Source organism: Chenopodium album, chromosome 1 (genome assembly GCF_948465745.1).
Source record: "Chenopodium album chromosome 1, dcCheAlbu1.1, whole genome shotgun sequence".
NCBI lineage: Eukaryota > Viridiplantae > Streptophyta > Magnoliopsida > Caryophyllales > Amaranthaceae > Chenopodium > Chenopodium album.
Window position 1 is genome coordinate 43,335,858 of NC_137834.1, and position 16,742 is coordinate 43,352,599.

Sequence of the window (16,742 nt, forward strand, 5' to 3'; positions counted from 1 at the left end):
TCCGATTATGGAGTAATTTAAAATTTCATGCAATTTTTTGTCATTTCGTTTGCTATTTAATTGTGGTTTAGAATTAAATAATTAGTCCATTCGATTCTTGGAATATTCAAAATAGGATATCAAGACCAGTCTTGGTAAGGAAACACCTATTAAGTGAACATTAAATATTATAATCAAACATTATCCCTAATCGAGGTCATTTAAACGATGGACGATTAATGACCATTTGACATTAGTGTGTAGTCTAATTTATAGCACCGTTTCTTGAGCTACAAGGACATGATCGTCATGAATCATTTGCACAAGTATTGGTTTAGAACCATACTGGATTGACCTATGAGAATACTTTAAGTGATTAAAAATTGTCATAAGTATACTTCTCATTAATGCTATCGGAACCTTTTTCCTTGACCATGAGTATTGGGAGCTTTCTTGTTTGAGTACTAGTCCGCTTTGATGATTGTCAAACCGTAATAGGACATTATAACGGCATCACTCGGGCGGCTAGGTCCTCTTAGTAAGAGAAGCTACATTACAAGACTGGAAATGTCCCCCTACTAAAATAGAGAAGATGTCTTTGTTGTTTACAAGGCCTCTCGTAGAGCGAGACAGTAAAATTCATGGATGTGCTCGAATGGAATTTAGAAATCATCTGTTTATTGACAGTCAGACTCGGAATCGAGAAATACTTCTGGACGTAATAAGGATGAAAAATAAATCTTACCTTAAAGTTCATGAAGAGTCATTAAGCGACATAGGAAAAGGGCTATACATTAAAAGCACACTTGTCCTGAAGGACAAGTGGGAGATTGAAAGGAATGGTGTCCTTCGAACAAGTGTATTATTCTGATAGTGGGTTCAGAATTATTATAAATCTAATATATTCAGTAAGGTCAAGTGATTGGAATGCCTGGGTGGAGGCCGCTTCCGATCAGTAATATTAATGCATAATTAATATTACATCTTAATCTTAACTGAACCCTTCGGGTCACACCCAAGCAACTAACGAGCCGAAGCGACGAATTAATTCGAAAGGAATTAATGAGTCGACCAAGTAATTTATATTTAGACGTCGAAAATTCGAGCTTGGAGCGTCGAAACCGAGCATTGGAGAATCTCAAATGTCGAGCAATAATATAAGAATTGGCGAGACGGGAATGAAAATGCTTCAAGTAACAAGCAAAAACCCTAGCCACGCAAAAACAAGGGAAGCGACCAAATAGGAGTGTGCCACGTGGCAGCACGCATGGTAGCATGCCATGTGACAGCGCACGTGGCATCCACGTTAGTAGCCACCAGGTGGCAGCAGCCACCAAGTGGCAGCATGCCACGTTGGCAGAGCGCCATGGTGGCAGCGCTTGTGGCAAAAAGCGGGTCGTGGACCCGGGTGACGGGTCATGGACACAGGCCAAAAGAAAGTGGCCCAACCGAACCCAACTTGGGGCTCATGGTTGGGTGACACATGGTTAGCTCACAATCCATGTGAGTTGCCTTGGAGACCAAGTGAGAAAGTGGTCCTCACCTAACCATGTGACACTTGTTACTTGTTCCTTGGTTTATTTAACTAAGGGTTGAATTCATCAATCTTTCCATGTGGGATCTTTTTGTGAAAAAGTCCCACATTGTAAGATGAGTGGAATTCACACGCAAGCTTCCCTTATAAATAGCTAAGGCATGGCATGGGATTTTTCACTTGAGTAAGAGTTGGAAAAATGATCACTAGTAGTGAAAACATTTGAACTCATGAGTTGAAAAAGGTATCACATTTGTGAAAGCCTTTGAACTCAATTACTCGGGTTTATAGGTCGGGTCCTGCTAACCCAAGACATTGGACCTAGTCGGTGATCGTGTTGCGGGTGGATCATTGTTGGAGGCCTTCGTAATTTCGAGGCTAGCTTTCAATTAAGAGCCCTAGTGGTCGGGCGAAGTACGCTCCAAAGGTAATCTTATTATCTTAATCTTGTCATTAAGTTTATTATGTTTATGGTTTTATTTATTGCGAGTGCGGTTTGTTTTTGGGTTTATTTCTGTGGTGAGTCGAACTCACCAAACCCTAACAGAAGTTTGTTCACCAAGTTTGAGCTGACGGAGCTGCCAGTCCAAAGGTTGGACATTGTATGCTGCCTGACCCCCAAAGAGGGTCGACTTCATGAAATGTAGAGAATACGGATCGTAGACCATAGGGGGTACGTACGGTGCATTCCCAATCATCTAAGGGTCAAAATGGACAGTATTACCGCCTGTATGGCTCTCATGCAAGGATTGAGTATTCCCTGCATATGTGTTTTTGAAGTTGACTGGAAAGCTCGAAGTAGAGGTTGACTCAGACAGCTACTTACTTCTCCTGAGCACGATGATTTCCCGGTGTCAAGGGTAGATATTTTGTTACCCAGCGGTTGATACTCCCAGTAGGGTTTTCTCGGACCCTTCTAAGGCAGAAGGATCTTAATTAGACCAGTCAAGCGTTGAGGCTGCCTTGTCCTTTGGATGTGGAGTTAGCTGCTTGACTGGCTTCCTCCTCTCTTGAGGAGTATTCCTTGCCGACTGACCCTTGCTTAGGCGAGCCTTATTTTTGGTGATCAGATTCTTGATTTCACCCTTGAAACTAGTCATGAATTTCATGAGTTCGTCCCTGGGGAGGATCCGCTTGCCATCTGGGTTTCCCCTTCCGGCTGACCAGGGGGCCTGCTTGTCCCCGCCTGGCTTTCACCCCGTTCCAGAGTGTCTTTGGGACAGATGCGCCTAGAGATGAGTGAGCCATCTTTGGTCATGTATGTTTCGACCTGGGGATCTTCGTCCTCATGGTTTGTAAAGACATCCGGCTGATTAATCGAAAGGTCAGGAGGTGGTATAGAATTTGGAACCATCCTTGAGGTACTCTCCCCACTGACGGCGCCAAATGTTTTGTGTGTTTTTGTCCCGTGAGAGAGTTACAGCTCTGGTTGCACGCGCCCTGTACTTGCAAAACAACGGAGACTCCGGGTGTTTGGAGCTCCGCCTCTGACGATCAAGTTAGTACTTGAGTGAGAGTTGGAAAAAGTGCGAAAAAAGAGATGAGATCTCGAATTCCGAGATCAGGTGTTCGCTGATGTGAGAGAATGTAGGGTAGGTGTAATAAATGATTGAATGTGTCCCAAAATTGGGGGATATCTCCCTATTTATAGGGTCATTGGGGAACGTGTCCTCTTTTAGGTCATTTGACCTAGATTTGGTGCGTTGCGCCGTTTTGCGGCGTTCTTGGGAATTGGGCTTGAAAGACGCAATTCTTGAAAGCATCTGAGGCTGACACGTGTCCACTGACAATTGGCCCAAATGGAACTACCTATGCTTGATACGTGGCCCTCTCTAATTGGTCCACATGGACGGGGTATTTTTAACCAAAATTGTTTAAAATTCAAATTCTCTCCTTTTATTCTTAATTTTCTTATATTTTGACAATGACATGTGTTAGGATATTATTAGCTTTCTCATTTCTCATTTAATTAAACAAATTTGTAATTTTACCTTTCTCCTCTTTTTTCCTCAAGTAGCTAAAATCTTATGTACTTTTTCCCATGCAACTGATGGCCATATTGCAATATTTAAGTAATGTAAAAAATTATCTTCTATAGGCGTAACATTTTAGGACAGTTGATTAAGAATACAAGCATCAGCATGTACTTATGTACTATGAGCTAGAGGGAGTATAAAATTGCCCTAATATTTGTGGTATTTATCCTTTCCAAAAAAATTATTAAAAATAGAAAACAATAAAAATAAAATAAAATTGGTGTCTTCAACTGATCAAATCGAAAATTTCTTTTGAATTACCTCAATCAAATTAGAAGATAACTCTTCAATATGGACAGCCATGATCCAAAGGACCTTGATGTTTTTAATTTTTTTTTCTGGCACAGTTACAACAAATTGTCTCACTTTCTGCAATCTGTAGATATTTGATGCTTTAGCAGCTTGTTGTCTAACTTCCTTAAAGCTGAAGGGCTTGTAGCACCAGTCAAAATTTTCTTTCTGCTTTTATCCTTCTCCGATGATGCAGCAAATAATAAGAGTGGTCTGTATGGAGTGCGGGGAACCATCCATCCCAACCGTAGGATGGTCCAAAGTATCCGAACCAAAGTAGATTTGTGTAGTGTGTACACTATATCGTGATTGAAGGAATTGAAGAATAAGACAGGACAAAGACTAGAAAGGGACCAGAGTGCACTCAAAGCTTTGTTAGCCATCTCTCCACTTCATCCAACTTAATTGCAATTTGCAACTTGGAAGTGAAACAACCCAAATTCTTTGACTTGAACAAACCAAAGTAACTATGACCATGTCAGTTTGAGACTTTGAGAACTAGGTCATGCTATGAATTTGAGGCCTCTGATATCAAGAAAGGTATGCATTAGGTTAAACTCATGTCCAGCCACCGCCTCAACAATTCATCACAACTGGACATGCCAACAATGAATAAGCAGGTAAATATCATTCTACCTAGTTATTAAAGGGCTGAAGTGCTGATGCTTCTCATTTGCATCATGTAGTCAGCCGAAATATATGTTACCTCAACTCTACATTTATGGTATGTAAATGTGTTGGACACTCGTTCAACAACTAAGAGAGTGGAATCCTTGCCTTGGACAATTCAATTTTCAGCTCATCTCCTCAACAAATGTAAAAGGTGAGGGAAACGACAATAGAGAGCTTCTGTATATCATACAAGCTTAAAAATTAGAGATGAAGATTTTTAACTATAACTTGCAAGAAGCTGAACACATTAACTTCAAATGTGTTTAACCATATAAAGTGGGAAAAGTTTGTACAAATGTCTCTAAATGGAAAAAGAGTTATATGAATGTCGTATCTTCACATATGCCTCCAATTTATTGTGTCCAAAACTTTAGGCCCTATGATATCCAAGACTAGGAAATGTACCGAAACTTACACTCATACCCAATTCCAGTGGCATATTTGAGATATTTTAAGTGCACGGCATGTTCCAGAATTTTCTGACTTTATTATAGAGAGAAATTTTGGAAAAATACACCTGATACTAGATCATTAGCTCAATCTAGGAGAATGGACAATGGTTATTCCATAACCAGCAACACCCCATCCCAATACGATTCATATCAATATCAACATCACACCAGTCAATTGCAGAACAGGGACTCGGAAATAGCCAAATTACTGAGTATTTTTAATAACAAGACTCAAGTTCCAAACAAAACCATACCAAAGTTTGAGTAAAAATAGTACCTATCCTTGTACACTACTTCAGTTAAATTACAGGTCACAGAATGTTTAAAATTAGAGCGTCTAACTTGCAAAAGTTCACCATTATAATTTATCAGATTTCACCCCCTCTCCCTCTTTTCAACAGAAATAACAGAGAAACGACATGAACACAGACTAAAAACATTAATTCACATAAATTCTCGTTTTCCACATAACAATACATCTATACACTAAGAATTTCAATGGGCTCTATATCCATAAACAACCACCACCATTGCCGGCATGAGCCCAGCGATACTCAATCTTCACAGAGCGATGCCATAAGTTCACGAGGGGAATCCCAAATTGGGAGATTAAAGTAATGTTCTTTTACCTTCTCCTCCTGGGCATTGCACAAGGACTCTGCTATATCACAAAGTTGCTCAAAGCTGTGTATTATTGCTTCCTGTGCTTCAACCTTAAAACACACAAAACATCCCCAAATTTAGTTGTAATCCAAATACAATGATAGAATATTCTGCAATAACACTACTAGCACAAACCCACATCACAAACACAAACCAAATTCCTCCAAATTACCAAAAATTCATTTGGTAATTCCCTAATGTTGAATGTCTATATTCAATTAATACCATCTCAAAGCAATTTTAATTCCAAATTTCGATTGAAATTCCACATTTTAGTACTCCAGTAACCAAATTATAATAATTTAATCTACAAAAACTTCAACAAAACCTAAAAATCTCAACCCTACAAATTTCAAAACTAAATACCTCAAACTACTAAATTTGAAATTGAAAAATTCAAACAATAAATTAGGTTTAACCTTAGAAAAAGCAATCACAAATTAAAAGGCATAAAACCACGAATTATTGGATGGTTACCTGCAAAAGAAGCTCATCAACCAAAGACCCAGAACATTTTTCGACTGAAACAACAGATGCAGACCCTTTACCACCCATTTCAAGAACCTTCCAACCTTCTCCCTCCTCGTCATCTTTCTCCTTAACCTGTTCAAGCTTAGATTTAGCACTATCTTCCATTGTCTTTAAGGTGTTCGACAAATTGTCCCAGAGACAAATTTCGGTTTGATATTTTTCCTTTAAGTTGCGCAAAGTTGCAAGTTTTTTCTTCCTTCTTTGCTTGAGTTGAAGAGCAGGATCTGGTACGGGATCTGGCGCACGAGGGAAGGAAAAAGGGTCGATGCGACGCTTCTTGCGCTTGTAGACGAAGCCATCGTCGTTGACGATTTCCCAGTCTTCGGGATCCCAGAAGGTTGTAGGAGTTGTGGTGGAAGCCGCCATGGATAAGAGCGGGAAAGAGCTTACACGCTGCTTAATAAAAATGGTTGTGATTCATTCTGTTCCATCAGTACGCACTTTCGAGTTTTGTACGAGTTAATTTTTCCTCCGTTTTTTTTTAAATAAAAATTATCAACCCTAAAATAACCTTTTTTTTAAAAAAAATGTTGTGTCTAAAAAACCACCTTTTTATGATGATACCCCATTAATATATTTGATAAACTTTGGGCGTTTTTATTGTTAACTTGGCTTTCTTGTGATTGACATTGCATGCTAGGGATGATATGGTGGCTGGGTGATTTTGAAGGAATTATGTCTTCAATAAGTGTAATTACTAGATATATCAAGGATCACAATTATGGAGATAATTAGTTCATTCTATAGGATGGTCATTGTTTGGTGCTAGATATGAAAATGGATCTTTAGGCTAGTTAAATAGTTCAAAGTCTTATAGAATGGATCATATGAGGTCACACACAAGAGTATTGAGTTAAACAAGTTAGAGGTCCATTATTGGGCCTGATGAGTTTATGACATGCCACAGTGATTGTTGGGCTAGGATAGTTTGATGAGATTAGAATGTTTTGGGCTTGACATGGATTTATTTAGAGATAGGATCTTTAAATATAATCCATGCCTAGGGTTTCATGATATAACAATTAATTCAATGTTAATTGTGAACCAAGCAACAAACTCCCAAAATCCCAATTCTCTCCCTCTCTCTATCTCCCTCTCTCTCTCTCTCTCTCTCTCTCTCTCTCTCTTTCTCTCTCTCTCTCCCTCTCTTTCCTCCCTTCTCCGTACGGCTGGCCCTCATAGGCGGCGCATGTGGTGGTTGTTTGGGTGGCTCGTGGTGTGCTCGTGACTCACATCTCCGTTGAAGGTTGATTGAAGTGTTCGATCACAACTAACTAGCATTAGTAGAGGTTTGATCCGTGCTCGTGGACTTAGTAGAGGAATCACACGTGGGGTTCTTATTCACTCTCCTTATTGTTCTTCCTCGATCATACGTGGAATCACGCTACAAAGGTATTAATTCTCATTCTTTATATGTTATGCATGATCTTGGGATTAGGTGCTTTATGAATATGATTCATGTTTTCCACAATTAGTACCTATAAACTCCTACAATGGTATCAGTTAGCCTATGCATGTACAAATTGAATATTAATTATTTGATAGTACACAATTTTAATTCAATTAGGAGGGATAATAATTTAATTATGAGTCAACTATTATTTTAAATGTGATTTAACAATATAGAATCATTAAAAGTTGTTTAATTCGTTCCGAATTAGCCATCAAGAGAACCGAATTCTAGTCCTAATAAGTTCGCAAATTCGAACCCCCTAACCCTAAATTCGAAAATTCGAAACCCTAAACCCTAATTTGTGAAATTTGTGCTTTGGTTTTTGATTTAATTCGATTGCTATGTTATTAATGAATTTAATCCATTTAATTTCATGTTAAATTATGAATTTTCATGATCAAATTATTTAATTTAAGAGTTAAATTGAATTGGGATTAATTTCATGAAGAACCCTAATTTCAAGATTGAATATGATTTAATTGTTAAATTAGTTGGTGTAGACACCTAAAAACTGTCTCCCCAAAACCAAACCCGATGATGAACAACCTTTCACCGTCATTATTGGTCGAGTTGAGTATTTAATCTTGGAGTGCTTAAATCCATATTTCCATTTCATAAAACCAACCCAACTCCTATCCCATTTCCCCAAACCATAACTTATTTTCCTCTTTTCGTGCCTTTAAACCCAAAATAATTCATTTCGTGTCCTTTAAAATCATTTATTTCGTGTCCTTTTTATAAAAACGTTTAGTCCAGTTTATTTTGGTCCATTATCTGGGTTCAATGATTGAGTATTTGGATGAGGTTGAAAGAGCTTTCAAACGATATACTATAAGCCCAAATCCGAGTTATAACGAATAAGTTATGGCCAAAATATTAAGCCGAGCCCAAACCGAACCTAAGTCCACCTTACCTACGACCCAATGATCATGTGAAGGGTCCAAAAGCTTTAATCCCATCCCTAAACCAATTAGGATTAATTAGAAACTTCTATAAGTTTCTAAAAGATCTTAATTATCCTTTTTGAAATGATAAGATTAAAGAGTTTGAAATTGAATAAAACTCCCTTTTTTTAAAGTCCTAATTCTATTCGAATCGAAAAACGTTCAAAGATAGACAGATAATATTTTTTGTTCCTCACATTTTTTATCCAAATTTTATATGGTTGGATAGCCCTTGAAATTATCTTTCCAATAATCATACAACTAATATATAAAGCTAAACTTTTAGCCAGGTCACGAGAAAGTGACAATTGGCGTTCTAACTTTTCGCCAAGTGTCGCGCCATGTTGGATAGATTTAGATAGACTTCATAGGATAAAAAAAAATTAATTAAGAATTTTATTATTTCAATTAAATTTGGATAGAGTTTTAGGATAAAATTGTTAATTTAGAGTTTTATTTTCGATAAAAGACCAATATTTCAGATGTACAAATTGAATTATAATCTTATTCAAAAAATATTACAGATTATAATTTTAAAAAATAATTATATAACTTTATTTTTAATATCATAATATTTTTTGGAGCGAAAGAAATAGTTCAAAACATAAAACATCCAATTCTAATATATATACTAATCGGTTAAAATAATATAATTCACAATCTAATACAATTTTATTACTATATAAACCTATATCGGACTGGGTCACAAAGGTTACGGCCAAGAAATGTTCAACCCTTATCCAAAGTTTTGGTTCGGTCAACCCAAAGTCCCAAAAGACTTTGTACATTGTTTTTATTAAATTTATGTTTTTTTTTTTGCTAATTTTTAATTTTTTTATGTCATTTCATGTATATTTTAAAATTTGACAAATAGATTTAAAATGTATCTTAAATATTACACAGTAATAAACAACCCGGGCATCATACGGGGCACAAAACTAGTATGTTATAATATCAACGGCTATTTCACCAAATGCCACTGAGTTATTTAAAAATTCACCAAATGCCATCGGACTTTTCAGAATTCACCAAATGCCATCTAGTTTTTTAAAAATTCACCGAGTGCCATTAATGACCAACGGCCGTTAACTCCGTTAGTCATTAGGGATTAATCATGACACATGTCATGATATGATTGGACCATTTATCTTAATTCATAAAATTTTAAAAAAAAAACAAAAAATAAAATTAAAAAAACCAAAATTTCCCAGCCACCTACCCACCATCGCCAAACCCTAGCCGCTCCCCTTATCTCGCCGGAAAACGGCCATTCACCACCTTAACCACCAACAATCGACCGGCCGACCCTTAGGTGCCCCACCTGACCCACCGCCGACCCCAAAACCCTCCCACACAAACTGCCTCGACCCCATAAACCACCAACATCGAAATCGGTCGCCTTGCCTCCGTCACCAAAATCGCCAAAATCAAGCACCCTCTCCTTACCTCCGTCGCCAAAATTGCCGCTCCTTCCTTTCCCACCCTCGAAATCGGTCGTTTCGACGGTGGGAGAAGAGAGGAGGGGCGTTTTATTGGTGGTTTTTGGGGTCAGGGCGACTGTACGTGTGGGTGGTTTTTGGGGTCGGGGCGGGCAACGTGGGTGGTTTTGGGGGTCGGCGGTGGGTCAGGTGGGGGGCTAAAGGGTCGGCCGACCGATATTTGGTGGTTAAGGTGGTGGCCGGCCGTTTCCCGGCGAATAAGGGGTGGGGCTTGGGTTTGGCGGTGGGGGGATAGATGGGAAATTTTTGTGGTTTTTTTTTTTTTAATTTTTTAATTTTATTTTTATGAATTAAGATAAATTAACCAATTATATCATGACATGTGCCATGATTAACCCCTAATGACTAACGGAGTTAACGGTCGTTGGTCATTAATGGCACTCTGTGAATTTTTAAAAAACTGGATGGCATTTGGTGAATTCTGAAAAGTCCGATGGCATTTGGTGAATTTTTAAATTACTCAGTGGCATTTGGTGAAATAGCCGTAATATCAATTCTGAACTATAACGGAAAAGATATGAATAAAATGTCAAACTCTATCCAAAACTGACACCGTCTCACTATTTCGGCCATAACTTTCATTCTACAAAATATTTTAATCTGATTCTAATTGGGTTAGAAAGTAGACTTCAAGAGCTTTCCAACGATATCTTATTTATCTTATTCCGATATCTAAATCAAAAGATATGATAAAAAACAAAACCGCAAAAACTGCAGTCTATCGAGTTTTATTCCGATTTAATTCGAATCTTATCTTGTTTTTTCGACCCTTCTTTTTTCTCTATAAATAGAGGTCATATCTCCCCTTTTTCAATTATCAACAAGCTTGATCATCAAATAATTCTGTTCTCCCTCTTTAGCCTAAACACTAGCTTCCTCATTCTTTCACTATTTTTTCCTTTAAGCACTTCAAGGAGTCCATATAATACCCAAAGTTTTATACTTAAACCAAGGCGTGAAAGGTAAAGTTGACTAAGGGTTTGGACTAAATCAACTCTACTTTTTATTTAATTGTTTCAATTTGATTTATATTTTAATTGAAGTTACTAACAATTTATTCATGATGTCATGATGTAGCAATTTAAAGAAACGTGCGGAATGTGAGTAATCAATTAATTTAATTACTCTTATTTTATTTTAATATTTCTAGTATCATGATTAGGGTTATTTTATATTTGATTTGACTAACTCTATTATTGTTAAATTGCTTCCAATATTAATGTTTACTCTATTGTTATAATGATCACTATATTGCATGTTTAAAGGGAATATGTAATTGAAAATCACGCCTAATAAGATAATTTGGACAACCGGTTTAGGTTCCTTTTTAATCTTGTTATTTAATTCAAGTGATCACAAATATTTTAGAATTATGTGTTGCATTAATATTTAACCAATTTAGCCTAATAATAGTTTGGAGCAAATTGAATATTTTGTTTGTATGCCTTTGATATCGCAGGAATCACTTTTCACTATAAGAATCGGGTAGAGGCCAATACGGGCGAATGTGACTCCATGACTCACTTCGTACCATCATCCCCGGTCCTCCTTTCGTGGTTCCGAACCATATGGAGTTAGTAATCTCATGGATTATGAATGGGGTGTAACCTTCACGGGTCAATCGTTGTTGCCTATCGTTGTCCCTTTATCGTGGTTGCCTTTTATGATCCGTGAACGGTTTACAAGTTCCTTAAAAACTTGTTGGGGGCTCCCTACTTTTCTTGTCCCTAATCGTATACGTTAATTCCCACTTCCTAAGAGTGCCAAGCATATTCACACATGCTTTAACGTAGGCGCACATCGAACGACGCCTACAGTTGGACCACATTAAGTTAATTTAATTTTAACAAAAATTGTTATATTTTATTTAAACTAAAATAAAAAAAAGGTTTTATGATCGGTAGCCGCGACTAGGTGGCGCAGCCACGGCGGCTACCGCTATAGGTGGTCCGGAGGGAGGGTTGCGGTGGGGCAGCAGGTCGGGTCAGCAAGGGTAGCAACAATTCAAAGGTTGCGCGACACTGCTGCTGCTATGCACTGCTGCAGAGCAGCGTTCACTTCACGGTGTACGGCCACTATGGCCGGCCTTGGCTGGCCTCACCATGGTGGCTGGCGCAGTGTTTTTAAAAATATAGATATTATTTTATTACAATAAAAATCATATTTCAAAATTAAAATTAAAATTAAAGGAAATAAGTTTTGACTTTCAAAAGATAATTAACAAAGTTAAAGTGGTTAATTTTGTTAAGATTGGATAATTATGGAGCAAAAGATTCTATATGGATAATAATTGATTAAATAATGAGATTATCCCATAATTATTTTTGGTTAATAATTGATTTTAAATTATGTGATTGGCTAGGCAATTAGGATAAAATCTCCTAAATTAGTTAGGATAATCATGGAAAATAAATATGATTTATCTTCCATAATAAAAATATGATTTGATTCTATCTCTTACCTAAAATAGAGTATATGATATTTTATGATTGGTTAGAAATAATGTGTGACATTATCTAATTGCAGTAATTAATTAAAATATGAGATATTTAGAGTCTTGTTTCTTTAATTATGAACATTTGATGTTGTAGTTTAGGAAAACATGATGAATGATTTATTATGTGGCACTTTATAATATATAATATTATTTATTGCTATATATAGACTATTATGGCCCATAGATTCTAAATACGATTTGCGCATCGTTTCGTATTTTTGTAATCTAAATACGGTCAGCGTACCGTTAAGTATTTTTGAATTTTTTTTTTATTTAAGTAGTAGATAGAATAGAATAATATTACAGGTTTTAATTGATCCAAGAAGCCAATGGAGTGGAGGCCTAAAGGAACAAAATGGATGAGATCCATGAATATTCAAGTGGGAGCCTTTTCGGCTTTAATAGTTTTCTTAAAATTAAGGGGCCATACTATGTCATGTTTTATTTATGCATAAGTAGATTATGCATGTTAGATTTAATTTATGTTGATTGATGATGCGCTAGAGTTCACTAAATAATCACAACGTAATAAATCTAGGTCCCAGTAATATTGAGGTTGCTTTTCCAATTGGATACCCAACAATGCTTAGATAGTGAGTGATAGGTCAGCCTCCGCAGAGTGTCACTTGTTATTTTAGGCATTGTGGGGTAGATCACGTTCTACATATTTAATTGGTTGTACTCAACAAGCTTACCTAAAGCGTTTAGAACCTTGAAGCTAAGGGTAATAATTAAACATGTGATGGGTAATTATTCAACCAAGAATTACAAGAGTTGTAATCAGTAAAGAGTTTACTCACCTTGAAAATGTAATGCTTGATGGTAGGGCCTCAGTCCGGTCAACTATTACACAAATAAAGGGTCTTGGGATCATTTAATTCAATAGGGATCAATTAAATTTGAATAAAGGCTTTAATGTTACCAAACTTATATCTCTTATGGTACTTTAAATTTATTAAACATAATTATTGAACTTTGCCTCGTTTTATTTTTTGTTTGTAGATGAATAACCTTAACGACAACACTATTTTGCCAAACAAACTGATTTTAAGGCTGAATCTCATAAACTTCAAGGAATGGGGAAACGAGCTGAGAAATGTTCTCAAAAGTCAAAAGCTTGAAGCTCGTTTATATATACCCATTGAGAGCAGGTATACAGTTGGCTTTACTCCTGAAAGGCATGCGAAAGATGTTTCAGATGAAGAGAAAATTAGGAATCTCATATTGGAATCTATTCCAACTTGTTGGAAAAGAAGATTTAAGAACTATGAGTTGACCAATCTACACGAGTGTCTTCGCGCCATTTGTCGAGGTAGCATTGGAAGACTATAAAGTGGAGGCTTCAACGACTATAATGTAAGAGATGCCGTTAATTCGATACCTCAGATTTACTACTATTGGACTGACAGTGTAAGGTATGAGACTTACAATATCAATTGTAAGATAATGGATAAGAAGCTCATCCCTGGTCAGTTACTTAGGACCTATGTCAATTAATTGATTGTATTATTCAATCAGATGGATATCCTAATGAGGCTATTCGATGATGACTCTGCGCATGACAATATCTTGCTCTCGCTCCATGATGGATTTGATCTTGTCAAGCTTATTCATGATGATGAAGGCTCGACAGTGACATTAGTCAACCATTTGGTCAATGTAAGGAGGGTGATCCCATTGTAGGGGGTCCTTCCTTAGATGCTGATATGTCTATTTTATATAGTATTTTACCCCTGTCCCTTGGTCATAATAAGTAGTGTTTTTGGCTCTTTAGAGCCACTTTTTTTACTAATTGGTGTTTTCTAGTGTTTTCGTAGATTTGGTTGACTTTTGTAGGGATTTGCACTTTTAGAGCATTTTCCCGAGATATTATGGAGCAACTACGAGCATTAGAGAAGCACGACCAGTTTCTATAGCCCAGGGCAGGTTAGAGCCATCGAACCGGTGATTAAGGGCTCGGTATATGTGATACCGGCGCATTTGCACCGAGTATTCAAGTCCCGAAGAGGAAATCCGGATTGATTCGAAGAATTAGAGCCCAATCGAAGTCCAAATAGTGGCCAAAGAATGCCGCCCGGCCAAAGGAGCTACCACCCGAAGGTGCGCCCGGCCGGGCGGGGGAAGCAAGGTCGGTGCCCAAACTCGCGCCCGGCCGGGCGCGAGAATCATACCTGATGAGAAAAAGGCGCGCCCGATCGGGTGGTGCCTTGCCCGATCGGGCACGTGTTATTTTTAGGAGTTAATTATCATAGTTTAAGTTTGTTTTAGTTTAGGATTCTTGCTTAATGTGAATACTTTTCCGTTAAGCGAGTTTAATATCTTCTTTACTCTTTCTTAATTCTTCTCTTAGATTTTCTCTCTCTACTTAGCTTTTAGATTAGTTTTCTCTCTCTAATACTTTGTTCTTAACTCCACTCTTAATTCCAGATTACTTTGGTAACGATTTCTCCTAATTTAATCTTAGTTATTTATTTTAATTCTTTCATCATGTCTTATTTTATTGCTTTGATTAGTTTAGATCTAATTATGTGTGAGTAGTTTTATTTCTAGGGTTTGTGGGGATCCATAAATAATATGAAGGGGTAATTTATTGTTATTGATTATCAATGCTAGATAAATTTCCTATTGATTGATTTAATGCTCTGTGACTAGATTAGGCCTGATCTTTTATGCATGAGTTTGACAATATTGATTCGAGATTCGAGAGATGAGAATTGATGTTTAGGTCTAGTTTCAATAGGCAGGTTAATTTATAAATGGTTAAGATTCGAGAGATGAGATTTAATGCCGGTAGATTAATTCTGTGATTGTAATACGTAGCGAAAGCCCTTTATGATATGACTAATTATGCATTGATGATTGATTATAATGTTTTACCCTGGAATGTTATTTATTGGTGAACTTATGCCCTAGGCCTTTATTCATTTTTTTCTCTTTACTCTTAATCTCCGTAGTTTAGTTCCCTTTGATTGTAATATATTGGTTACTTTATAATCTAGACTGCTTGAATTAATTAGGAATAGAAAGACCAGTTTCCCTAGGGATTCGACCCTACTTCCCTATTTATTATTAGTTAGTGGTTTTAGGAATTACTTTTGATACGACTTGAGCCTGTCAAAATTTGGCGCCGTTGCCGGGGAAATGGTTTTATTTTTATTTCTGATGATTTTTGTAGTCTAGGTTATTTCTTTTTGTCTCAGAGAACGTTAGTGCTTTGAGGCAAGTCTCATATTTTCTTTTAGTTCTTTGTTTATGACCAGGTGTTCCAGATCAGGTTACATTCCATTCGATCCTGAGATCGAACGATCCTTCCATAGACAGAAGAATTTTTACAAGCAAATTCTGGCGGGTTCTGGTGATAATAATAATCACCGAGATCCTCCAACTGATTCTAGCGATTTAGAGGTATCTTCATATCCAGAATCAGAGATGACGGCTCCAAAGAAGCTTAGTGATTATTCACAACCAACGCTTACAGATTTTCCACACCTTACTCCCACTCCAGCTCTTGATGGGGTACAGTTTGAGATTAAACCCCAATTTATAACGATGATAGAAAGGAAGAAATTTAGTGGAGCTAAGGGTGAAGACCCAAATTTTCATATTGCAGACTACTATCAGTACTGTAATACCATCAGGCAAGCTGGGGTCACACAAGACCAAATCAGGGAGATTCTCTTTCCTTTTTCTTTAACTAGAAAAGCCAAATTATGGTTTAATGGTTTAAATAGAACTGCACTTGGTATAAATGTCTAGGAAATTCTTGTGAATTTTTATAACAAATATTATCCTGTAGAGAGAATAGCTGTACTACGAAGTGCAATTCAGAACTTTGCCCAAGAAGCCGATGAAACTCTATATGAGGCTTGGGAGAGGTTCAAGGACCTACAAAGAGAATGCCCCCACCATAATCTAACACAATGGCAGTTGATCCAAGCCTTTTACAATGGGATTAGAAATTCATCTAGAATAATATTAGATTCTGCAGCTAGTGGGAGGTGGGAGGTTTATGAACCTTAATGTTGATGATGCAGGTCAAGTTATCGAAGATATGTCGATACATAATTCCCAATATGGGAATCCTAGAGGCTTTGCTAACAAGGGGAATCATAATGTTGACTCTGTATCCTTTTTGCAAGCTCAATTAACCTCTATCGGCCAGAAATTAGATAATCTTAATACTGCAAATGT

The 16,742-nt window shown here is 37.0% G+C and overlaps 1 protein-coding gene and 1 non-coding gene across 2 annotated transcripts; both read right to left on the minus strand.

The window, feature by feature from the left end:
* Positions 1-5,384: 5,384 nt before the first annotated feature.
* Positions 5,385-6,645, minus strand: LOC145582987 (uncharacterized). The gene is made up of 2 exons (XM_081640110.1): positions 6,105-6,645; positions 5,385-5,677 (listed from the first exon to the last, which is right to left on the minus strand). The coding sequence occupies exons 1-2, from the start codon at positions 6,522-6,524 to the stop codon at positions 5,519-5,521; spliced, it is 579 nt and encodes a 192-aa protein (XP_081496236.1). The 5' UTR covers positions 6,525-6,645; the 3' UTR covers positions 5,385-5,518.
* Positions 6,646-16,358: 9,713 nt separating this feature from the next.
* On the minus strand, positions 16,359-16,465 carry LOC145565658 (small nucleolar RNA R71). The gene has a single exon (XR_014095074.1). It is a non-coding gene; the product is annotated as a small nucleolar RNA R71 (small nucleolar RNA).
* Between the last annotated feature and the right edge of the window lie 277 nt (positions 16,466-16,742).

Coding starts and splice junctions, on each gene's coding strand:
- LOC145582987 (XM_081640110.1), bottom strand. CDS start 6,524: ATGGCGGCTTCCACCACAACTCCTACAACCTTCTGGGATCCCGAAGAC. Junction 5,678..6,104: donor TTGATGAGCTTCTTTTGCAG/GTAACCATCCAA, acceptor GTGTGTTTTAAG/GTTGAAGCACAGGAAGCAAT.